Below are 27,153 nucleotides of genomic sequence, written 5' to 3'. Positions count from 1 at the left end.
TATTATACAATAAATGTTATTGCATAATTCTCTTATTTTATTAACCTTTCAAATACATTATGTACAGTGATTAATTATCAAAGGTGAATGGCAAAGGGGAATAACTTCACTCAGTAGAATACAAATTAATAGAGCCCTGGCCATTACCAGAACACTTGACTAAATGGTCAAGATGTTTATAATTCTGGTAAAAATACCTTGCTTATTAAAACTATTACTCTGTTTGCTTCCAATATGCCCAGGAGCAGAGGAGATTTTCAAAGAAATAATGCATTTTCACTATATAAAACAGCCCTACCCTAACACCAGAACCCATGACCTAGGGTCATGAAAATTTACAAATTTGGAAGAGGTACCCTCATCATCATAACTATGCAATTAGTTGAAGATTTTCAAAGAATTCACACACTTTCACTATATAATCAAATAGAGCCCCCCCCCCCCCCCCTGAGAAACAACAGAACCCTTGGGACCACAACTTTTAAAAATTAAGTAAAAGCATCCTTGCTCATCATAACTATACACTTGTTTCTTTGCTTTATAACCAGGAGTAGAAAAAAATATTTTGAAAGAAATTATGAATTTTCACTATATAATCAATAGAGCCCCCCCCCCTTTCACCAGAACCCCTGACCCAGGGGTCATGAAATTCACAATTTTGGAAGAGGCAGCCATGCTTATCATAACTATGTACTTAGTTAGTTTATTTAATACCCAGGAGCAGAGAAGAAGATTTTCAAAGATTTAATGCATTTTCACTATATAATCAATAGAGCACCTCCCCCCCCCCCCCCCCCCCCCCTTACACCAGAACTCCTAACTCTGGGGCCATGAAATTCACATTTTGGTAGAGGCACTCTTGCTCATCATAACTATGTACTTAGTTAGTTTATGTCATACCCAGGAGCAGAGAAAAAGATTTTCAAAGAAATAATGCATTTTCACTATACATGTATGATGTATATAGCCCCACCCTAGCACCACAACCCCTGACCCTGGGGCCATGAATTTCAAAATTTTGGTTGAGGTTTCAACCACCCCAAATTATATATTCCTTAATGTTATGTTCACAAGAGTGGAAGTCGGTAGTAAGTAAAATTGCTTTCCAAAACTATTTGTATCAATTTGGAATTTCCCTACCTATTTTTAGACCAATGAAGAGAAAATAAATCCTTGTATTCACCTGGAAGGTCATGTGCAGGTAAATATAATGTAGTATTTTTTCTACATTGATGGATCTCAGCCAATCAGAGAGATAGAAATTATTCAATCATATAATAAAACAAAAACCGATAGGTGAAGATCAAGAGAAATATGATGATCAGTGAACAGCAAGATACATGTAGTAAGTCTAGTACTAAATTACAAAATCATATTAAGGAATTCTTTAACTTGCCTATACTTGTCAGTGCTAATACACTAATACTATTAATAGTTCCCCACCCTAACACTTTGAACTGTGCCAAGTTTGGGTGAAATTGGCCAATTAAGTGGTTCTGGAGAAGAAGATAAAAATGTGAAAAGTTTATGACAACGCAGTCAATGACATACAATGGACAAATGTATGCAGTCAATGACAGACAATGGACAAATTTTGTTCAGAAAAGCTCTCCTGAGCCCTTTGGTTCAGGTGAGCCAAAACATAACACTTTCAAACAATCTGAATTAAACATGTATATTTTACAAAATAATTTTTGATTCCTTCAAAATCTTAAGCTTCAGTATCAAACTATCAAGATACATGTATGATTATATTACAACAATTTAAGGTCAACTACAACAGGTATTTTTAAGTAATCTGGTAAAGTTTGAGATTCTTTATTTTTTCAGGGATGATAAGTAAATGTTAAAATCACTGGGATCAAGATTCACAAATTCTCTTGATATGGATATGTATACATAGATAGATACATAAGATATACCTGTAACTTGCCAGATCAGGTTCTCCCAGAAACTCACGAAGAAGCATACCATCAGTCATGTACTTAATCATAGTCCTCTCTGATGTGCAGTCTTCAAATCTGATGCTGTAGCCTACCTGTTGGGTTTATCAAGTTATGTTTTTGAAATGCTATATATTGTATTCTTGTTTTAAAGATAAAATGAGACCCATAGGATACAATGGTCTCCTAATTTTAGAATTCTTTCTACCTCTTTATTCCAATGAAAATTTTTTATCCCATATTGTGACACCACCCTAACCCCAAGGAGTAATGACCAAATCAAACTTGCATTCACTACCTTCGCTGGTCTGTTTTGCAGAATAAGATTTTTGAAAGATTTGTTTTCTTCTAAACATATACTTTCACAAAAAAGAAAAATGTCCAGAATAGCTTTGATTGTGAAAACTTAAAAATCATTTTAAAAAAAGTGAAATTTTGAAATTTTATTGCTAAATTTGTATCTTGTATATCTGAAATTCATTTTCAAATACTGGGTAATTTAATTTAATCCAAAGTTTGGTAGGGAAAAAAAAACAACAGAGTTATAGTGAGAGCTTCTAAGAATTTGTCTGCATCAGCCATTAGCAGCAAATTTATTAGCTTGACGAGACTGGTAGGGAGTAAAGAGTTACATAAAATTTGACCCCCCAATTTCAGGCCCACCCTAACCCAAGGATCGATTCTTTGAAAATAAGCTTAAATCCTACAACTTAGGAATGCTACTCTTGATTTTTTTTAAATTCCTACTTTCCTACTTATTACTATGTAAAACTCAAATTCCATATTAAGGCCCCCATCTTACTCTATTTTGAGCCACAGTTTCATAAAATTTGGGCCACAATTTGATTAAACTTCTTGAGGATGCTTGCATATTTATGATTAATAATGGCTCCGCTGTCTTTTTTTTTTTTTAGATATTTTTTCCTAACTAGTATATTCTTATTTCAAACTCTGATTCCATATTGTGGATGCTCCCTACCCCCTGGGCCATGATCTGAAAAAAATTTGAATGTACACTAAAGTCAGGAAGTTTCACATAAATTTCATTTTCCCGGGCTTATCGGTTCTTAAGAAGATTTTTAAATGACCCCACCCTATTTTTGCCTTTTCCCTATTAATTTTGGGTTGAAAGGGGACATGGTCCTAGACTGGATGAACTTTAATCCCAAGGAAGCTTTGTTCCAAGTTTGGGTGAAACTGGCTCAATTGTTCTGGAAAACAAGAGGCCCCTGACCCACATTGCTCATATGAGCATTCTGGCTAGGCAAAAGCAGATATCAGTTCAGTATTGAAAAGTTTAAATATATGTGGTCCCAACCTACCCCCCCAAAAGAGGGTGGAAAAGGGGGAAGGGTAGGATTTGAACAAACTCTAATCTACACTGAATGAGGATGATACATATTTATTTGACTAATTATGGCTTTAAAAATGTGAAATTGAAAACAGGCTTTTGTCAAAGAATATGTGATCAGAAAATCTTCCTTCAGCCTTCAGCTCAGGTGAGCTATAAAACCAAACATTTTAAGTTAATGACAGTGCCAATGATGCCAAAAGACAACATTCAAATTTTGATCAATAAAGCTCACTTGTGCCTGTGGCTCAAGTGAGCTAAAAATGTTACATCCTATTGTGGCACCTCTTTTCTTATAGAGTACAAATATTTACCTCATTACCAAGTTTGAAGCCCATCTCTTCAGCCACTCTTGCTGCTACAGACATGGCAGCCACACGACGCGGTTGAGTACATCCAATTTTCATGCCATTTTTTGTAAATCCCTAAGAATAGAAATTCTAATGATTAACTACAGATGTGTTAGCAAGCTTACAAAATTATTCATCTGCTAAACTTCACTTTTCCCCAAGTGACCTTCAAATAATATGAATAACCTTTGGTCAGGTTGCCAAAACACAGAAAATAAATATATGACTCAGATATGGCCTATCAATAGGTCTTTGTCACAAAATAAGTTTTCTTTTGCCAAGTAACTTTGAACTTACCTCATAGTCAGGGCCTTGTCACTCAAAGATCATAACTATTTGTCAGTATATTTCGTGTTAAGCATAAACTTAAATACTCAATTTTTTTCCATCAATGATATTGACCATGAACCTACATGTACTTATATGACCTTAGATCAAAGTCATATCTCATTCATTCTCTTATCATAAGCAATCTATGATAATCTGAAGTTTTTATTGTTTACCAGTAACAATTATGACTGGCATGATGCACATATTTCTACTAAAATTGGAACAACACCTATGATGTATAATGGCCAAAAAGTACATATATATACCAGTAATAGTGATGGCAATCAGATAAATTCTTGCAACCAATTAGTTGTGAATCTTTTCCAGTAACAAGTTAATTGAAGAGATAAGTATTGCTTCTGATCTTACTAAAAAATCTGCAAGTTTGATTGTGTCGCCTGCAGAGCAGAGCAGCACTTAGGGATCACTTTATCTGGCATCTGTCTGTCACACCCTATATCTCAAGAACTGTAAGAGCTATGGATTTTATATTTTGCACATATATTGCTTAGGACTAAGGCTTTTGTAAATTACCATGGTTACTGACCTCATGACCCTTGACCTTGACCTTTGGCCTACTTTTCAAAATAGTTCATAGTGCTGAAATACAGCATATTTTTTACATATAAGAGGTTAGTCTGTGCTATTTAGCATGTGCACTGTTTGTCATAAGACAATATGAAAAATACCAGCATTATAATCCACTTGACCTTGACCTTTGACCTACTTTGCCAAAAATACCCCGGGCAGTTTAAATAATTTAACTTCAGGTCTCTATATTAACTTTTTTCCCTACTTGTCCATTCGGACATGTGACCAAGACATTTACTTGTCCGAACTTTAACTTCACTTGTCTGAAAATTTTTCAATAAAGTAATAATACTGTCGACTTGAAAACTAAAATAAAGTCCATTACATGTGCTTGATTCCTGATGTTATTGATAAATACAACAAGAGGCCCATGGGCCACAATGCTCACCTGAGTTACTTTGGCCCTGCTGTTCTTCACAAGACCTCCTCTTTGTAATATTTATTGCGGCCCCGCCCTACCCCCGGGGGCCATGAATTGAAGAATTTAGAATCTACACTACCCAAGGATGCTTCCAAATAAGTTTCAGCTTTTCTGGCCCAGTGGTTCTTAAGAAGAAGATTTTCAAAGATTTTGCCTATATATTTCAATGTAAAACTTTGATTCCCTATTGTGGCCCCGCCCTACCCTCAGGGGCTATAATTTGAACAATATAGAATCTACACTACCCAAGGATGCTTCCACATAAGTTTCAGCTTTTCTGGCCCTGTGGTTCTTGAGAAGAAGATTTTTTAATGATCCCACCCAATTTTTGTCTTTTCTTGATTATCTCCCCTTGTAAGGGGGGTTGGCCCTTCATTTTAACAATTTGAACTCCCCTTTACCCAAGGATGCTCTGTACCAACTTTGGTTAAAATTGGCTCAGTGGTTCTTGAGAAGAAGTTGAAAATGTGAAAAGTTTACAGACAGACGGACAGACGGATGGACGGACTCTGGACAACAGGTGATCAGTAAAGCTCACTTGAGCTTTCAGCTCAGTTGAGCTAACAAACACATAAAACAAAATTTTATCTAGACTTTCTGTCCTGACAACAACATAAATGTTCATAAATGAAACTGTCAACATCAAACAGAATCCAAACTTCGTAAGTTTCATGCCTTTGCAGTAGAATGCAGTTAGTGAACTTTGATCCCAATCGAGTGTGAACTCAGTTACATAGCGATCCATATCGGGATCGAAGTTCGGTTTATATATTCTGCTTCCGTCTTTAGCGATAAACTTTCAACAGTATTTGGAGACTTCTTTACATTAAAATGCACTTGTCCAATTGGACAAGTGCCCAGCAATATTCACTTGTCCGTTATTATTTTTCACTGGTACCGGACAAGCGTTAATGTCGAGCCCTGAACTTATGACTGTTGAATTTTGAGAGACAGGATTTGAATAATTAGTATTTATACATGTTTATGAGCTCATGATGCTGTACTTTGAAAATGTTTGACATTTAGCTACCACACAAACTTATATTTAAATACTATGAAAATACATCGGGATCAGTATTCCACAATGGATCGTGTAGACTGACAATTGCAGTAAAGACAGACTGAAACCTCTTTTGTAGGATTGTTGGAAACTCGTTGAGCTCATGATACAGTACATTGAAACTGTATTATATTCAGTTACCACATAAACTTATATTTAAATACCATGAAAATACTCATGACTAGACTGACAATATGTATAGGCACTATAACAGTATGTCATATGGATCTGCACCGCATAAGGTGACGTGATTCGAAAATGATGTCATAATAGCCTTACTGAATAGCCTTACTGTAGAAATAAAATTTTACTTCACATTAGTTTACTTCGCATTAGCTGTCGTGTGAACGCAATTTAATTCGCATTATTTTAATTGGCCATTATTTTACTTCGCATTAATTCGCATAAACCGATACACAGAATTATGTATCTTAGTATAGTCTACTTGTGTGCCAAATTAAATTGAAATCAGATCAAAACTGTAGGAGGAGTAGCGTTTTGAAAGTTTTTCACAGAAATCTCTATTTTTAGTAACCATGGCAACACCGTTCATTGAAATCAAAATCTGATACATAAAATTTTGTATCTTAGTGTCGTCTACTTATATGCCAAGTTATATTGAAATCAGACCAAAACTGTAGGAGGAGTAGAGTTTTGAAAAATTGTTTACAGACGGACAGACAGACGACGGACACCTTACTATCGCATAAGCTCTTCTGGTCTCTGACCAGTAGAGCTAAAAATGAAGATGTTTGAAATATTCTCTTCATGTTTCATCAGACTATTATATAAATTTTATTTCAATATCATTTGGCAAGAGAAATCAGAAAAACATGAAACATGCCTGTTTCATGTATTTATCCTGCAACTACCCCTTGCATTGACCTAATAAAGGTAACCTAATAAACCAAAGCTTTATTCGGTCAATGCCCTAATAAAGCCTCGTGCATGTATCCAGCTGACGTTCTAAAAGCATTGTTACGTCATACACATTGCAATGTTTATGCCGTGGCGTCTTAGTTTCAACTGCAGAGATGTACCTAAATCAGTTGAAAATAGCTCGTTTTGGAGGTCTGATGTAAAAATATGTTGCAGGATAAACAAAATACGTGGATACTGTCTTGAAATATAAGCGATATTTGGGCTGGGGTCGAAAACGTGATCTATCACATTTTCTTACCCTCGCCCGAATATCGCTTATATTTCTAGGCAGTAGCCTTGTATTTTATATATCTGAGACATTGATAATTTTTCAGACCAGATGTCATGCAAATTCATTCCACATTGTTCCAATAATCAGAACTAAAATCTAAACTACACTTAGTTATAGTCTTTTTTAACAATGTTCAATTTTATGATATGATAAATAACTGCTAACTTTAGGATTAGATGGGATGAGATGCTCATTATTTTCAGTTTGCTGTACTAAACAGAGATTTACCATGGTAATTAATATAATTACAGAAATACAGTACAAGTAGGGTAACAATATGGTGTTGAAACAGTGATTAACACATCACAAACTAATCAATTGCCTTCCTAATTTCAATCTCAAGAACTTTAATTACTCCTAAATCAGGTTAAATATGTAAAAATGCTAACTTTTCAACATTCAGAGTTTTTCTAACTTATCAAAGATTTTGCAACAGACTACCATGGTTCCAACCAAGTAACCAATTACAAACTGCCTACCCTAGTTTTAATACAAAACATACTGCCTGATGCAGATACTGGGGTATCTGTGTAGTTTTGCCTGACCCAGTCTCCCCCTCTATGATGAGGACTTGGTGCTCATGTATAGCATCGATCAGGTCTTGTTTGAAAGGATATACAGGCAAACTTTTCTGTGTTTCCTCTATTGTCATTTTCTTTCTTTGGGAATCTGTAAGTTCTTCATCCTACAAAAACAATGAAATTGATATCTAAACAATTTGAAAAAAAAAATCAAATTAAACTAGACCTGTCTTAATCATGGCCATTGCTCTAACTCATATCCAAATGATATGAAAAGGATTTCATTATCTGGACTTCCGGATATGCATTGAAGGGACTTTTTGACTATTTTATACTAAACAAAGAATGTGATTCAACCCCCTATTATTAAGATTTTGCCTCACTGTGAACTGTTAGGGCTGAAATTAGTGTTGATAAGATGCTAGAACTCTTATTCAGTGAGTTTTGTCACACAGAATTAACCAGTTGCATCTAAGATCCACATAAACAAAGTTGCCAAGCGTTTTGATGAATTTTATTTATGTCATTATTACCCTAAAAGATCATAAAACAAGTTCCAATATACATTCTTCTTTCTTCATTAGATCAATAGCTAGGAATGGAACCTGATGTGAGTTAGACTTAATTCATAAACACCTGATATGAGTTGGATTTAATTCATAAACAGTATACATGGTATAATAATTTAATAAGAATAATTTCTAAACCATTTTACTTTGGAAAACTTTGCTACAGGCCTGATTTTGAGAGACCTTTGGCTGGCATCAAATCTTAGTACACTGGAGCATAATCCTCCTTATTGAGATAGATGCCTTCTTTTCATATTGTGTTCATAAGGTGAAGAGTAAATTACTAACTTATAAAATTAACTTAAGCGCATGAATTAAAATAAAAAAAAATTAATAAAAAGAAGTAAGGTATAATCCCCCAAACACCCACACACATGGGCCGTATACAGCTGTACTCTTAACCTGCAAGTTTAAATCTTATTTTAGGTATAATTACATTAAATGTTTACTTCAGTTACTTGCAAAAAAAAAAATCTTATTCAACATGCTCTGTTAATATCTTTTTATTTTGTAGAGCTTCATCTATTGGCAAAAGGTAGTTTCAAGAGAAAAATACAGTCCATTGAAAGAATGCAGCTCATGCCTAATATACCGGAATGTACTTCCACTACAAAATTTAAAAAACAGAAGTCTCTGATGAGACTGTAGCTCTACTGGTTTGAACTTACAACAAAGGAAGAGAAAAGTTTACGACGGATGATAGTTTTGATCAGAAAAGCTCACTTGAGCCTTCAGCTCAGATAAGCTAAAAACCAGAAGTCTCTGACAAGACTGTAGCTCTACTGGTTGTACTTATAAAGGAAGATAAAAGTAGCACTTGGACTTGAAATTTTGCAAGAGCAATGAATAGAATAATGATCCTTGGTTTAGTCTCTTTTTGTGGCAAGATTTATAGCAAACATCATAAAACTGTAGGAGGAGTAGCCTTTAAAAAGAATTTTACAGAAATTTCAATATCAGTAACCATAGCAACATCATTCATGAAAATAAAAAAAAACCCTAAAAATATGTCCATAGGACATGAATGCCTCGCCGAGGGTATATTAGTAATGCAACATGAAAATTTGTATTAGTGTATGAAATTTAATGAGAATATCTTGAATAGTTTCTTTAAAATTGAAATTGAAATCTAAAAATTTGGATATAGATGCTAAATTCTCACCAAATTATGTATAAGTGCATAAGCTTACATAAATATATCTTAAATGGTTTCTTTAAAATTAAGCAAAATGCAAATTTAAGAAAAGTGAGGTCAAGGTCACAAAAAAGTTCAAGATCAAACGTTTTTGATTCAGTTGAATAGTTCTCACAAATACGTATCAGCATATTAAGTTTGATAAAAATATTTTGAATTGTTTATTTAAAACTGAGCTAAACACTAATTTAAAATAAATGAAGTTAAGATCAAAGGAAAGGACAAGGTCAAAAAATGTTGATGCAGTTGAAAAGGTTACATCAGTATGTATTAGCATACGAAGTTTGATAGAAAATATTATGAATGGTTTCTTGAAAACTGAGTTAGACACAAATTGAGAAAAGTGAGGTCAAAGTAAAAAAATATTGATGCAGTTGAATAACTTACACCAGTATGTATCAGCATATGAAGTTTGACACTAATTTAAGAAAAGTGAGGCCAAGGTCAAAGAAAATGTCAAGGTCAAAAAATGTTGATACAGTTGAATACATCTCAACAGTATGTATCAGCATATGAAGTTTGATAACACTTTACTGAATGGTTTCTTTAAAACTGAGCTAAACACTTATTTAAGAAAAGTGAGGTCAAGGTCAAAGGAAAGGTCAAGGTCAACTAGAAATATGTCCATAGGACATGAATACCCTGCCTACGGTATATTAGTAATGCAACATTTGAACACAAATTGAGAAAAGTGAGGTCAAGGTCAAAGGAAAGGTCAAGGTGAAAAAATATTGATGCAGTTGAATAGCTTACATCAGTATGTATCAGCATAAGAAGTTTGAAACTAATTTAGAAAAGTGAGGTCAAGGTCAAAGGAAAGGTCAAGGTCAAAAATTGTTGATGCAGTTGAAAAGGTTACATCAGTATGTATTAGCATATGAAGTTTGATAAAAATATTATGAATGGTTTCTTTAAAACTGAGCAAAACACTAATTTAAGAAAAGTGAGGTCAAGGTAAAAAAATATTGATGCAGTTGAATAGCTCTCATCAGTATGTATCAGCATATGAAATTTGACACTAATTTAAGAAAAGTGAGGTCAAGGTCAAAGGAAAGGTCAAGGTCAAAAAATGTTGATGCAGTTGCATAGCTCTCTTCAGAATGTATCAGCATATGAAGTTTGATAACACTATCTTGAATGGTATTTTTAAAACTGAGCTAAAAACGTATTTAAGAAAAGTGAGGTCAAGGTCAACCAGAAGTCTCTGATGAGACTGTAGTTCTACTGGTTGTATTTATAAAGGAAGATGAAAGTAGCACTTGGACTTGAAACTTTGCAACAGCAATAAATAGAATAATGATCCTTGATTTAGTCTCTTTTTGGCAAGATTTATTATTATATCAGACTAAAACTGTAGGAGGAGTAGCCTTTTAAAACAATTTTACTGAAATTTTGATTTAAGTAACCATGGCAACATCATTCAACAAAATCAAAAAACAATAACACCAATTATGTATCTCTGTAGTCTACTTGTATGCCACATTATTCTGAAATCAGACAAAAAGTGTAGGAGGAGTAGCGTTTGAAAGTATTTCAAGAAAATTTCTATTTTTAGTAACCATGGCAACACCATTCATCAAAATCCGAAACTGGTACAGAGAATTATGTATCTTAGTGTAGTTTACTTGTATGCTAAGTAATACTAAAATCAGACCAAAACTGTAGGGGTAGCATTTTGAAGGTATTTCAAGGAAATTTCTATTTTTAGTAACCATGGCAACAGTGTTCATCGAAATCAAAAACTGATACACAGAATTATGTATCATAGTGTAGTCTACTTGTTTGCCAAGTTATAATGAAATCAGACCAATACTGTAAGAGGAGTAGCATTTTGAAAGTATTTCACAGAAATTTCTATTTTTAGTTACCATGGCAACATCGTTCATTGAAATCAAAAACCGATAGTCAGAATTATTTATCTTATTATAGTCTACTTGTGTGCCAAGTTATATTGAAATCAGATCAAAACTGTAGGAGGAGTAGCATTTTGAAAGTATTTCACAGAAATTTCTATTTTTAGTAACCATGGTAACACCGTTCATCGAAATCAAAAACCGATATACAGAATTATGCATCTTAGTATAGTCTACTTGTGTGCCAAGTTATATTGAAATCAGATCAAAACTGTAGGAGGAGTAGCATTTTGAATGTTTTTCACAGAAATTTCTATTTTTAGTAACCATGGCAACACCGTTCATCAAAATCAAAAACCGATACACAGAATTATGCATCTTAGTATAGTCTACTTGTGTGCCAATTTATACTGAAATCAGATCAAAACTGTAGGAGGAGTAGCATTTTGAATGTTTTTCACAGAAATTTCTATTTTTAGTAACCATGGCAACACCGTTCATCAAAATCAAAAACCGATACACAGAATTATGCATCTTAGTATAGTCTACTTGTGTGCCAATTTATACTGAAATCAGATCAAAACTGTAGGAGGAGTAGCATTTTGAATGTTTTTCACAGAAATTTCTATTTTTAGTAACCATGGCAACACCGTTCATCGAAATCAAAAACCGATACACAGAATTATGTATCTTAGTGTAGTCTACTTGTGTGCCAAGTTATATTGAAATCAGACCAAAACTGTAGGAGGAGTAGCATTTTGAAAAATTGTTTACAGACGGACGGACAGACAGACAGACAGACAGACAGACAGACGGACGACGGACACATTACTATCGCATAAGCTCTTCTGGTCTCTGACCAGTAGAGCTAAAAATATTGATGCAGTTGAATAGCTCTCATCAGTATGTATCAGCATATGAAGTTTGTTAAAAATATCTTGAATGGTTTCATTAAAACTGAGCTAAACACTAATTCAAGAAAAGTGAGGTCAAGGTCAAAAGAAAGGTCAAGGTCAAAAAATGTTGATGCAGTTGAATAGCTTACATCAGTATGTATCAACATATGAAGTTTGATTACACTATCTTGAATGGTATTTTTAAAACTGAGCTAAACACTAATTTAAGAAAAGTGAGGTCAAGGTCAAAGGAAAGGTCAAGGTCAAAAAATGTTGATGCAGTTGCATAGCTCTCATCAATATCTATCAGCATATGAAGTTTGATAAAAATATCTTGGATAGTTTCTTTGAAACTGAGCTTTGAACAGAGCTAAACGCAAAGTGTGACGGAAGGACAGATGGAAGGACGGAAGGACGGAAGGACAGAAGACAGACATGACAAACACTATATGCCCCGGCCATATTCATGGCAGGGCATAAAAAATATTGATGCAGTTGAATAGCTCTCATCAGTATGTATCAGCATATGAAGTTTGACACTAATTTAAGACAAGAGGCCCAAGGGCCTTGAATCGCTCTTCTGATAAACTGTACAACCTATCACTTCTATTTGAAGCCGTTAAGTATCCTGTATATTTAGAAAAACCCTTGAAATTCCAAAGGTAGTCATCATGACCTACATTTTAGATGAAACACTCTGAGAACCCTGAAATATTTAATTAAAGCTTAATTACTACTTTTCAGTTGTTGTACTCCGTCGGACCCAAGATGCATCAACTGACAAAGTTTGATGATTCTAAGCCAATTAGTAACCGAAATATTTAATTATAGTCATATAAATTGAAAAGTAGGTCAGGATGACCTACTTTTCAGTTGACGTTTTTTGAGGGCCCATGATGCATCAAATTACAAAGTTTTATGAACATAGGCCTTAAAATGTCCAAATTATGCCTTTAAAATGCTTTGAAATTAAATGCTTGCAAAGTTGAAAAAGTAGGTCACTGTGACCTACTTTTTAATAAATATGTTTTATGGCCCCAAGATGCATCATCTTACAAGATTTAATGATTCTAAACCTCTCAGTATTTGAATTAATGAATTGTGTCGAAAAAAATTAGCCATAAAATTCAAAAAGTAGGTCGAGGTGACCTACTTTTTAGTCAAAGTACTCTGGGGACCCAAGATACATCAAGTTTGATGATCATATGCCTTAAATTGTTCAAAATATGCCTCTAAATCATTTTGAAAAGGAATGGTGGCAAAATTTAAAAAGTAGGTCACCTTGACCTACTTTTGAGTCAACATGATATGAGGTCCTTAGATGCATCAACTGACAAGATTTGATGATCCTAGTCCTTAGAGTAAGCAAAATATCAACATTTTAATAATTGTAATTTTTGGTCAACTTTGAAGTGACCTTGAGACCATGCCCTTTGCCCCAGGGTAAATCCCCATGCAAATTTTAATCTACAACATATCCTCATCCTTTTATGTAAGTTTGGTGATAATCTGCCCAGTGGTTCTTGAGAAGAAGATTTTTTAGCAACCAGTACTTTTGTTTCTATTTTCCTAATTATCTCCCCTTGTTTAAGGGTCACAACCCTAGTTTTATTACAAACTGGAGTCCTTGGGCCAAGGAAACCCTGTGACAATTTTGACAATAATTGGCCAAGGGGTTCTTGAGTTATGACCCATATTCTAAAAAGTTTACACACACCACACAAATGGCCATAACATTAGCTCTTTAAGCCTTTGGCTCAGAAGAGCTAAAAAGTGAGGTCAAGGTCAAAAAATGTTGATACAGCTGAATAGCTCTCATCAGTATATCAGCATACAAAGTTTGATCACACTATACTGAAAGGTTTGTTTAAAACTGAGCTAAACACAAATTTAAGAAAAGTGAGGTCAAGGTTAAAGAAAAGGTCAAGGTTAAAAAAAAACGTTGATGCTGTTGAATAGCTTACATCAGTATGTATCAACATATCAAGTTTGATTACACTATCTTGAATGGTATGTTTAAAACTGAGCTATACACATATTTAAGAAAAGTGAGGTCAAGGTCAAAGGAAAGGTCAAGGTGAAAAATTTCAAAGAAATTTTATTTTTAGTGACCATGGTAACACCATTTATGAACAACCTGATGAATTATGTATCTTAGTGTAGTCTACTTGTGTGCAAAGTTATACTGAAATCAGACCAAAACCGTAGTAGTTTTGAAAGTATTTCAACAAAATTTCTTTTTTAGTAGCCATGGCAACACTGTTCATTGAAATCCAAAACCAATATAGAGAATTATGTATCCTAGTGTAGTCTACTTGTGTGCCAAGTTATATTGAAACTCAGAACAAAACTGTAGAAGGAGTAGCATTTTAAAAGTATTTCACAAAAATTTCTATTTTTTAGTTACCATGGCAATACTGTTCATTGAAATCAAAAACCAAAACACAGAATTATGTATCTTAGTGTAGTCTACTTGTATGCCAAGTTATAATGAAATCAGATGAAACTGTAGGAGGAGTAGCATTTTGAAGAATTGTTCACAGACAGACAGATGGACAGACAGACACAAAGATGGACAGAGGACACCTTACTATCCCATAAGCTCTTCTGGTCTCTGACTAGTTGAACTAAAAAAGAAGAAAAACCTACTCTTATTTTTATTTATGCATTAATCTGTATACAGCAATGAAATGAGTTTTGAAAATTTTATTCTAATACTTTATTATAAGACAAATTTTTTTCTTTGAGTCTTCAGAGAAACAATCTCTGGAGATCTTTAAAAACTAGTATGCTGGGACTATTGAAAGACAGAGAGTATATTTAGTGCATTGATGGGATTTCCTTTCCACTTTCATCATTCTGAAATAATAATGTTTATAATACCTCTACTGATTTTTCCCTATATGACATTAGATCGTTAGATGTGAATTATTCCCTAGAAATCATTATGAATGGACTTATCCCCATGCGTTAGTCAAGTGAGCTAATCCCTGCTTCAAAAGCTAATTCCCAGTTATCTGTAATCTTCTAGATTTTACTTTTACATTGGTATGATATGTGAATGGACTAATCCCTGTGTGTTAGTTCAGTGAGTTAATCCCTGCTTTGAAATCACGCTATCTGAATCCTCTAATTTTTACGTGTGTATCAGTATAATAAAACAGTAAAAAGTATATCATTGCGGGAGTTAGCATGATTCCAGTGCCCATCGACCAGGATTATTTCCCTCGGCTTCGCCTCGGGAAATAGTCCTGGCCTTGAGGAACTGGAATCTTGCTAACTCCCTCAAAGATATACTTTAACTGTATAATAAAAACAAATAACTAATAACAGTGCATTAAAAGTGAAAATACTCTCAGGTATTTGTTTCAATATCAAAACTGTAAAATATGGCTTTTTGAGACTGAGATGGATAACACCCATATTTAATTAAAAAAAATCAGCATAATGAGCGAGCATCATTGATAGTAGACTGATTTTGAGTGCCTGAAGAGATCCAAAATTCCATGATATAAAGTTAACCAGAAGTCTCTGTCGAGACTGTAGCTTTACTGGTTTGTACTTATAACAAAGGAAGAGAAAAGTAGCACTTGGACTTGAAACTTTACATCAGCAATAAATAAATAATAATCCTTGTTTTACTCTCTTTTTGTTGCAAGATGAATTGCAATCAGACTAAAACTGTAGAAAGAGTAGCCTTATAAAAGAATTTTAGAGAAATTTTGATTCTAGTTACCATGGCAACATCATTCATCAAAATCAAAAAAAAATAAAGACTGTTATGTATCTCAGTTTATTCTACTTGCATGCCATGTTACATTAAAATCAAACCAAACTGTAGGTGAAGTAATATTTTGTTTGTTTGTTGTGTAACATCCCTCTCGAGAATTTTTCACTCATATGGAGATGCTACCACTTGCCAGTGGAGAGGTGCAAATTTTGTCCTATACTCGGCACTTACGGCCATTGAGCAGTGAGGGATCTTTTTCCTGCCAGCACCTACTGCGACACGGGACCTCAATTGGTTTATATGGTCTCATCCGAAGGACCTGTCTCCACGTCCCACAGTAGGATTCGAACCTGCGACATAAGGATCAACTCCTTACTTCGCGACTATAGAGCAGACGCTCTAACCACTGCACCACGCGGGAAACCAAGTAATGTTTTGAAAGTATGTCAAAGAAATTTCAGCTTTTTTGTAACCATGGCAACACTTCACCAAAATCAAAAAATGGATATACAGAATTATGTATCTCAGTGTAATCTACTTGTGTGCCAAGTTATATTGAAAACAAATCAAAACTGTAGGAGGAGTAGCATTTTGAATGTTTTTCACAGAAATTTCTAATTTTAGAATCCATGGCAACACCATTCATCGAAATCATAACATTATGTCAGTACATAACAAAATTTGAACTCTATATAAGCCAAATCACAAAGACGCTTGTATAATATATCCCTGACCTCCATGAAAATCAATGAAACTCTCAGTGAGTTTGTGTAGTCTACTTATGTGCCAATTTATATTGAAAGCAGACCAAAACTGTAGGAGAAGTAGCATTTTGAAAGCATTTCACAGAAATTTCTATTTTTAGTAACCATGGCAACACCATTAATAGAAATCAAAAACCGATACACAGAATTATGTATCTTAGTGTAGTGTACTTGTGTGCCAAGTTATATTGAAATCAGATCAAAACTGTAGGATAAGTAGCATTTTGAAAGTATTTCACAGAAATTTCTATTTTTAGTAACCATGGCAACACCGTTCATCGAAATCAAAAAGCAATACATAGAATTATATATCTTAGTGTAGTGTACTTGTGTGCCAAGTCATATTGAAATCAGACGAAAACTGTAGGAGGAGCAGCATTTTGAAAAATTGTTTACAGACAGACAGACAGACGGACAACTTTCTATCGCATAAGCTCTTCTGATCTCTGACCGGTAGAGCTAAAAACTATCATATGGAAGTCAGGGCCACTTTTTTGTGTTCATTTCCAGAATCAGGGAGTGCCTGCCCCCCTCCCTCCCCCCCCCCTTTTCCTAACATAACATTTTACTATTAACTGTTAGTTAATAGTTAATAGATAATAGTTAAATCACGGTAATTTGGCAATGTATTGGGAGAATTTACTTTTGAAAAGGAAAGTTGCCCCCCCCCCCCCCCTTACACACATGCTAAAAATAGGATTTTAGACATTGAGCAAATTTTCCTTTTTTTTTTTTTACCCATCAAAGTTTTTCCAGGCAAGTTGTCCAGTCAGATTCCCCCCCCCCCTCCCCTCCAAAACTTTCAAAGACCATACTACATGCCTGACCAGCCCTGGTATAGCTGAATTAACTAAAACGTATTCTCGACTGAAGTAATAAATTCAATTATTTTAAAAAAGTTGAAATTCATGACAAGGCCGTAAGAACCAAAGGGACGCTGGCTGGGGCCATGTTCCCCCCCCCCCCCCAATAATTTTGATGGTATATACTATAGAAAACATAGCTACTTTACGCTTGGTGTGCCATCTCAATACTAACTTCTTGTGACTTTTCTTTTGCTCAAGTAATTTTTTGAGTGGTAGTGCCCCCCCCCCAAATTAAAATGTTTGATGGGCCCCCTGCACAAACTGAAATTGCTTCCTATGGGTCTTTATTAAACTGGTTATCTATCATAATCTGTTTGTAATGACACACGGGACATACCAAATTGTAAATGTAAATTGCTTTTTTGATTAATTCAACATGACTAACCGAACTTGGCCTTCGATCTAAGAGATGATCAAATAAGAGCCGATTTGAACACACTTTTATATAGTGGTGATATTAAGGTCAATTAATGAAAAAAAATCCTTTGGTTGTCAAGACCCCTAAACAAAGATATTTTAATGGGTCAACTATTTTTCCTGAAATGCAGACCTGCCTACCCTTTTTATTGCAAGGGTGTAATTTCAATACTCATTTTGTTGGAATTTCAGAGGTAACAGCGTAATTTTCTGTTTCCCTAATTTGATGTTTTGCAATGATACTATATTCTCAAAATAAATGTGTAATTGTACATCACTGAACAAAGCAAGCAAGAATGTTTCTTTTTCAAATGATTTATTGACACAAATTCCATATGTTGTAGAACTGGTATCCTAAATGGAGTCAAATCAAACTTATTTCAACTTACATGTTCATATAATGATTGGCTAATATCTAGCAAATCACATTATTCAGAGTTACATTTCCATGTTTATACAAATTGTACATTATTCCACTATGTCTTATTTTTTTTATTTTTACATTTCTTGTCTCTATGCTGTTCTAGGCAATGTGAAAATAAACAGAGTTGAAAATTTAACTGACTTAATTTACTTATTGCACTTATCATAAAATAGTTTTCTAATTTTCTATTTGGCATGCCACATGTTTAAGCCATATTATAACTACAAGGTATATCAATATGTATATTATTTTTACTGTGAAGAACAGAAACCCTCTATTAATTACTATTATTCAACTTCTCGTTTTCATCTAAGAACACCTTACTTTAACTCCCAAGTTAGCCTTTAATTAAGAAGTTTTTTAGGTAAAATATGTAAAAGCGTAAAATTGATTTTCATGGCGTAAGAGCCTAATTTTTTTTGGTGAAAACCGGCAGAATTACACCAAAAGCAGAAGGGTAGGCAGGTCTGGAAATGAATTGTCAGCATAAATAATATTGCTACCAAACATGTTTGTAAATTATTTTATTTCGTATGTAGCTTGTAACACGAGCTTTGATTGGTTACAAAGTCGGGTGTAAATTTCCTTACACCAAGCTTGAGCTGGGGGTAAAAAAACGTGACGTCACAATGCATAGTTTCTCTATGATACAAAGCATATAACATGACATCATGACATCATGATGCAATGTAGGACATGATAAGTGATTATCTTTAGCCTCAGGGTGTATGGCATAAAACCTGGGGTAAATACCCGTACATCCTTGATTGGACCTGGAAAACTAATATTACCATGTATACTGTCTATGAATTAAATCTAATTCATACATGTATCAGGTACAGCAAAATCATATCTGGTTCCCATAACTCATATCATGGGGGGTTTCCATTCCTAGCTATTGATCTAATGAAGAAAGAAGAACGTATATTGGAACACATATTTTACAATCCTTTAAGGTCATAATGACATAAATAAAAGACATCAAAATTGCTTGGCAACTTTGTGTATGTGGATCTTAGAAGCAACCGGTTAGTTTTGTGTGACGAAACTCACTGAATAAAAGTTTTAGCGTCTTTTCATTACTAATTTCAGCCCCAACAGTTCACAATGAGGCAATAACTTAATAAAAGAGGTCAAATCACATTCTTTTTGTCAAAAATAGTCAAAATACAAGAAAAAGAGCTCAACTTACCTCAGAAGCGAATGCAAAAAGTCCTTCCAATGCATAAAAAGAAGTCCTGATAACAACATCCTTTTCATATCATTTGGATATGAGTTGGAGCGATTGATGGCCATGTTAATATGACAAATACCTTTGGTGGGACAACATAAAAGTGCATACTTTGAAATAGTTTAAATAGAAATCTGCCATCTTGTAAAATGATTATACTACCAATTCTTGTTGAATTACTGGAATACCTCAGTTATAAGCCAAGTCTTAGAACTAAAAGTCACGAGTCCAACAACATTTTACTTCCGATTCATGTGACCTTGACTTTATTCAAAAAAATACCTAAGGTTTATTTCTTTTAAGGATACACCAAAGGCTTTTTTCAAGATTTTCAACAATTTTGAGATTTTTGGCTAAGAAAAAGAAGTTAATCACTGCTTTATAATGTATATAAATTTTTTGGTAATTATGAAATGGTTTTCTAATTATTTAACAATAATGAAACATAAACACTACCACATATTGAAGCTTCTGATTTGATCTGTGACTGCCTGCTCATGAAAGACGCAATAAATCACTGTGACCACTTGGGGAATTCTTCACTAGCCACACAGAGGTTATCAGTAATTAAACCACAGGGACTCTAGATTTAGAGAAGAAGATCTAACAGATCACTGATGACCATAAAATAGGAGGTGGAGCTTAGCTCTTGCCATTTTGCCGGGAAATCTTTCTGATTCAGAATTGAACCTATTTTACTTAATTAAAAGCATCTAAATACAGAAAAGAACCTCCCATTTTTGTGAATATGCATGGAAAATATGGCAAAGTGACAGGTATCCAAAGCTGAATCTCCAAGGTGTCATATATTCCTAGCTTTGGCAGATTTTGTTGTGTAATGGGTTTTTGCCCTCTACTGTAAAGTAAGATCAAACAGTTTGTGGTATTATTTCAAAGGATTCAGCTCCCTTATTTATTGACCATTATCTCTGAAAATTGGATGGGTTACTTCTCAAATGTGTGTTCACAAAACCGTATCTCAGATTTTTGACATCTAGCTTAGTTTTGGAATTATTGAGGGAAATGTTAAATTAGGCTAATAAATAGTTAACATTGAAGGACAAATGGCTGTAACTTTTGAATTAGGAGATTTATCAAAAATCTGAAATACAGTTTTTAAGTTCAATCTTTAATCTACCTAGAGGCAAAATTACCACTTTGAGGGGTTAAATACAAAAAAGTTGATTTATAAAATATTTATGCACTAAAATTTACATTACTATATAAATAATTTTTAAATAAGTTTTTAATTAAAGTTTAAATTAGGATAATTAAATAGTAAATTTAACAAGCTTTCAAATGATATATACTTTTACTATGTTATCTTTGATAACGAAAGAATTACATTCAAATTGAATTCTGGCATTTGGAAACATTTGGTGTATCCTTAACTTATATGTGAAAAAAGAAGGAAGATGTAGACCAGCTGAAAGAAATAAACAAAGGAATCATTGTCAAAGCAACACAGTGCAATTCCATTTGGCCCCAGTGATCCAGAATTTCACAAATCTGGTAAAAATATTCTTGCTCATTAAATCTTTGTTTGCGTCTGCATCCTAGATGCCTAAGAGCTGAGAAGAAGAATTAATGCATTTTCACAATATTATTAATGCCCTAACAGCCTAACCCCTGATCCAGGGACCACAAATTTAACAATTTTGGAAGAGGCATCATTGCTCATCATAACAATGCACTTAGTTTAACTGCTTAATACCCAAGAGCAAAGAAGATTTTCTAAGAATAAATGCATTTTCAGATCATATTTTTTTCTCTTTTATAAAACCGTATGTAACATTACTCAATAGAGCACCCACCTAAAACCAGAACTCCTGATCCCAGGGTTATGAATTTCAAAATTTTGGAAGAGGCACCCTTGCTTATCATAGCCATGCACTTAGTTTCCTTCATAATTAAAAGCTGAGGAGAAGATTTTCAAAAAATGTATGGAAATATTGACAAAAGTAGGGGGAAAAAATGTTATTTTATTAAAAAATTACCATTTTATTTACCATTGTTTAATGTTAGACTTGATCTAGTGTTTCACAAAAACAGATTTCTTTTGATTACACTTGCTTTTTAACAGCTTATCTAATTGATGATCTACAGAAGAAAAATGAATTTAGATCTCCAAGTTTGGCCTGAAGACTGAAGAGAGTGATCTAAATGTTGAGTTTAACCCTATATCTACATGTAATTATTGTCATTACACTGAGAGGTATCTATCAATTACCATTTCAAAAGCAGAACACCATTTGGTGATGCATTAAACCTATCCTGAGAAGCTACACTAATGGTGTCTAAAGAATTACAAACCTGATCTTTTCTAGTCCCTGGCATCTGTAAGACTTGTACAAACTCAATTTCCTCATCCATAATAAAGTCATATTCCTTCTGTTTACTTTTGGCCTTGGCATCTTTTGCCCCAAACCTGTTTTCAAGTCACAAGAACTATATATGTACAGTGCTGCTAATTTTTCTTTTCAACAAATTTAAAGAATCTTTCTAGCACACTTCATACACAGACGCACCATTTTTGTTAGACAGTCACTGTAAATGTAGTAATGTCTGCATGTGTGTTTGTGTGTGTGTGTGGGGAGGGGGGGGGGGGGTTGAGAATTTATAACCATGCACACAAATAGTTCTGAAAATATATAAAGGTCATACAATATGATTGACAAGTTTTGTTAATTCTTTATTTCTGCTAATATAACCCCAACACAAATGCTTTTAGTTACATGTAAATTGCAAAATTTTACCCCATAAAAATATCTGTATACAGCATTAGAATCATCTGCGTTTATAGGGTTAACCATTCCTCTGTTTACTTACATAGAATGTTACTTAAATAATAATGATTTTTTATCAGATGTGTAAATTATAATTAAAATGCAAAAAATTTAAGCATACCTTACAAAATTTGACAGAAATGACATCTTTACTTTGCACTTATAAGGAAATATTGTAGGCCTTTCAATTCCCGCTAGGATTTGATGTAAAGAACGATAACTTATCACAGAAGTTGTTTACAGTAGGTGCGAGATGACTTATTTTTGTTAAGTATGTCAATTTCTAGCATTTCCAAAGTACTTCTTCACTTTCAGCATTGACTTGTGTTTCAATAATTCACCAAAAATGGTAATCTGATTTTTCAAGTAGATACCAACATTTTACAATACTCTTTAATGAAATGTACCGCCCTTCTTAATTTAATCAAGATTAAACTTTTACATTTGTCCATTCTACTTCCTTCTTAATATAAAGAATACCTTAATTTTTTACTGCATTTAATTGTATAAATATATATCATTATAGAAGAAGCACATCAATGTGCACACAAAAAAAACATGACATATTTTCTTCTTCATAACAACTGTTTAAAGAAAGTTAAATCTTTTTTAAGGTCAGACGATACATTCCTCAAATATCTGTTATGTATATCTTCGTAATGTATGAAAAATATTCAAAATTTTAATTACATTCTTATTTCTAAACCAGTTTCTAATTGTCCTTTAAATATCCAAACACTAAATAAAGTGCCCCGCCACAGCATGATATGCCCGTCAAATATTGTTCAATTATCACAAACAGTTTAGAGTGCAAGAAATTCAAGTCAACCTTGATACAAGGATTTCCAAGATTTTTCCATTCCTTATAATATTTGTTTATACATTTCTTGTGGTGTTGGCATGAATTACAACAAATATCACATTATCAATCCTCAACTGGTTGTGTTAGAGCTTGACAAATGCCCATCTCTTCCCCCCCCCCCCCCCCCCACACACACACACACACAGTGACACACACACATCTTTCATATTTGTGAGACATGATGTTCTGAAATTTGTTAGTTGATATTTTCAAACAAGAGGCCCATGGTCCACATCGCTCACCTGAGCACATTGGCTAGAGAAAAAAGCAAAAATCAGTTTAGTATTGAAAAGTTTACGGGGGGGGGGGGGGGGGTTGATAACAAATGGCTTTGCTGTTCTTGAGTAGCAGATTTTTTTCCCATATATTCATTTGTAAAACTTTGATCCCCTATTGTGGCCCCACCCTACAGTACAGGCAACACAGATCCCGTATTAGACCCCATCCCCTCTGCGGTGTGTTAATCCTTTCCGCATTACATCGTCATGGGTTTTGATCGCGGTACTACCTGCGACCGTGTTTACACTGCGGCGGGGCCAGCTACCGTTTTTCTTCAGCTTAGAGTTGTTACCTGTAAAGTATTTTTGATTTTTAATCGCAACGAAAAAAAAGGGGGTAATTTATTAAAGATCATGGCCTACATTATAGCATGAGTACCATTAAATGAATTTTTGATTTAATCTTAAGTAATAACAAATTGTATAATAATTATTTATTTCATATGTTTTTTATCAATAGTCACTCAAAATTAGTTATTTCTCCAATTAAAAAAAAAAGCATATATAGCTAGTGCTTGCAGTAAAATTGGATGAAATATCGTCTGCTCATTTACCATATATATTTATTTAAAATCAATAATTCCAACATAAATTACCTTGAAATTTCTAAATAATCCACCTTATAACAGTAGCATTAGATTTTTTTAATGCCATCATTTCCTAATGCATTAAAATGCAGGGTCCACGATTAGCCCGTGCAGTTGCGTTCTCAGTTACATGTAGCTAATGGGTTTATTTTTCTGCGAGATTCGATCACAGTCTTTGGTTTCTTTAAAAAAAAATATGCCTTTGTATATATATATATATATTGGATATTATTAGAATGAAAAACGATGATAGAGATGTTAACAGTATTAAACACGTGTACATTTAGGAATATGTTGCACCATTAACCAGTTAACTGCTAATATTATGCGCTAAACATGTAAGACTGTAAATTAAAATAATATCAATATATCATTTTTTTTTATTGTTTTTATTGTTGTTTACAAAATCATAACATCCTATCTATTCAGGATAATTTCATAGCTAGTTTTTCCATTTTCTTTCTTTTTGAAATTAATATGATCATGCTCATCAGTATTTTGACGCATCGTCAAATCGGAAAGACCCTCTTTTATCAGGTCTAGGCGGCCTCTGTTTTTGGAGGATAGATTTTATCCTCTGAAAACAGAGGATAGCGGTCTTGCCACCTACCAGAATTTTCAAAACTAAGGGCAGTTAACTCTAAACCAAACAAATAACAGCAACTCTTGCATTTATGAACCGTACGCTGATTTCGAAATCAGAACAAATAAAAGGTACAATTTCCTATGATGATGGATAATTCCAGATATTAAATCAGTATATCTATATTTTTATAATTGCCGTCAATCAGTTATTCGGTATACAGCTTGCTTTCACCTGCCTGCGACTGGGGTTAATTATAACCATGCACGCTGATTTTCCAGAACCGTAATTATGTGATAAGCAGTTTAGAAATTTTGATGAACAATTTTTTTTTGAAAAATTAAGTTTAATCATGTATTATTTCTTTCATTTAATATTTCTTTAGCACATCACTTTTAATATTTTATTTGTTTATGTATATACATGGCTGTATGAATATATGTTAATTTCTTAGTAAACGTCAAATTATTTATTTTATTTACTTATGCTATTCAAATTATTTATTTATTTTTACAATTATCCATTCAATCCACTTATACTTTTATTTGCTTAAATTATAAGGCAGAGTATATTTTGCGTTTTAAATACGCTTAAAATGGGTTTCATTTTGTGTTTCCTTTTTTGAATTAAAAGAAAATATAAAAGAAATATTAAAGTCCTCTTTTATTTGTATAAATAGAGAAAAATCATAAAAAATAAAACAAAATAACAAGAAATATTCAGTAATAATGGGGCGCAAAAAGTGCTAACTTTGAAAATAAATTGCAAAATATCTAGACATAGAATCTCAAATCGCCACATACAATCGATAGTTCAATGTTTGAACTTTTATTTGCATGTACTCTGGTGCTTGCACTTTTGATTAAAGGTAGGCACGAGGTGTTTGAAAATTACCTGTGTTATCCTCTGAAATCGGAGGATAAACTATCCCACAATGCAACGGGGTTTCCATATATGGTAAAAATTTTGGCCGCCATATTGAATTTAGCTATCCTCCAAAAACGGAGGCTGCCCAGACCTGTTTATCAGCTGATTTGGGGCCCTAATATAATTTGAACATACAACACACAAGTAAACATTTATTATTTTCAGAGACAAAATGTGTCATAGCGATAGGCTACGAATTTTCAGGTGTCTGTGTAACTGGCCAATACCCCAACGAGATACCTGTAATACCTTCAGATTGCATAATCTTACATCGTGAAGCAATACTGGTGATCTAATAAATGTCTTGGAAGCAGTTAGTTTAGTAAAATAGTGTCTGTGGCCGTCACTATTTCGGTGTTTTTCAGAAACTCGATCGTAGAATTAGTCAAAGTCCACAACTGGACAATAAACTGATAAATCGGCTACAGTATATTATCTGTTCACAGAAACGACATATTGAAACTGAAAAAAAAATAATCCAGAAGCAATTCATTTCATTGAAATTTCTTTCATGAATATTTTGTTATAATCGATGGACTCGATAAATCAATAAACTGACTGAAGGAAAAACGATGCAGGTGCCGTAACATTCTGTAAGTTTTTTTTTTTATTTTACATTCTACTTGCATAATACATGTACATGCACATGTACATATATATTAAACAGAAACATAAATACCAAGCCCGTCGGCATTTAAAAAAAATAGTAATAAAACATAATTTGATTTATTTTATTTCATTTAAACTCTATTAATTTGTTTTAAAAGTATTATTTATATTTTTCCTTTTAATATACACTCAGCGTAAAAAAAAAAAATAGCAAGTATATATTGACTCGCATAACTTTCATGGTTGTAGTTTCATTTGAAAATGAAGAAATAATGAAACATTAAATGGACTGGTGTGTTGTATGGCTAGACAACGCCTTGCACATGCAGAGAAATTTACCCCAGGTACTCTAGGACAGGTGTGAAACCCTCAGGGCTTGCCGTTTCCTGCTCTTGCTCTGCTAATCCCTATACACAGGAAATGATCACAACTAATACTTAATATACAAAGAAACAGAATATATCCAAGTAAACTTGGCATTTGATTTTTTATCTTGAGTATTATTGAGAATAATAAGTTTTAGTGATATACCCCCCCCCCCCCCCTCCGTTTTAATTGTTTTGTGAAGTTCATCACCATGCACATTCCATCTTCTGTAATTGGAGAAATGATTATATTAAAAACAAACTACTGTTTACAAAAGAAGTAAATATCGAGGGGAAAAAATTGTTATATTTTAATGATATCTTTTATAACGTTCACGCGCCCACTCACGGCAAACGCTCACCATCAAATATTACAGCTTTCCGGTCATTCGACAATTTCAGGGAAATGCTTGCACATTAATACAGTAAAG

General features: G+C 33.6%; 1 protein-coding gene across 1 annotated transcript in view; it reads right to left on the bottom strand.

Moving 5' to 3' along the window:
- LOC133192082 (pre-mRNA-splicing factor ATP-dependent RNA helicase DHX16-like) overlaps positions 1-27,153 on the bottom strand; it is a 95,314-nt gene that overhangs the window by 23,532 nt on the left and 44,629 nt on the right. Inside the window, exons 7-10 of the mRNA XM_061327936.1 lie at positions 22,039-22,153; positions 7,762-7,944; positions 3,609-3,719; positions 1,923-2,038 (exon numbers count right to left, since the gene is read on the bottom strand). Coding sequence (XP_061183920.1) covers positions 1,923-2,038; positions 3,609-3,719; positions 7,762-7,944; positions 22,039-22,153 — 525 coding nt within the window. The remainder of the gene's footprint in view (positions 1-1,922; positions 2,039-3,608; positions 3,720-7,761; positions 7,945-22,038; positions 22,154-27,153) is intronic.

This window comes from Saccostrea echinata, unplaced genomic scaffold (assembly GCF_033153115.1).
Source record: "Saccostrea echinata isolate AGI-Se365-2 ecotype Australia unplaced genomic scaffold, CSIRO_AGI_Sech_v1 ptg000025l, whole genome shotgun sequence".
Classification (NCBI taxonomy): Eukaryota; Metazoa; Mollusca; class Bivalvia; order Ostreida; family Ostreidae; genus Saccostrea; species Saccostrea echinata.
The sequence above is the reverse complement of the archived record's forward strand: the minus strand, read 5'-3'. Positions and strand labels throughout refer to the sequence as shown.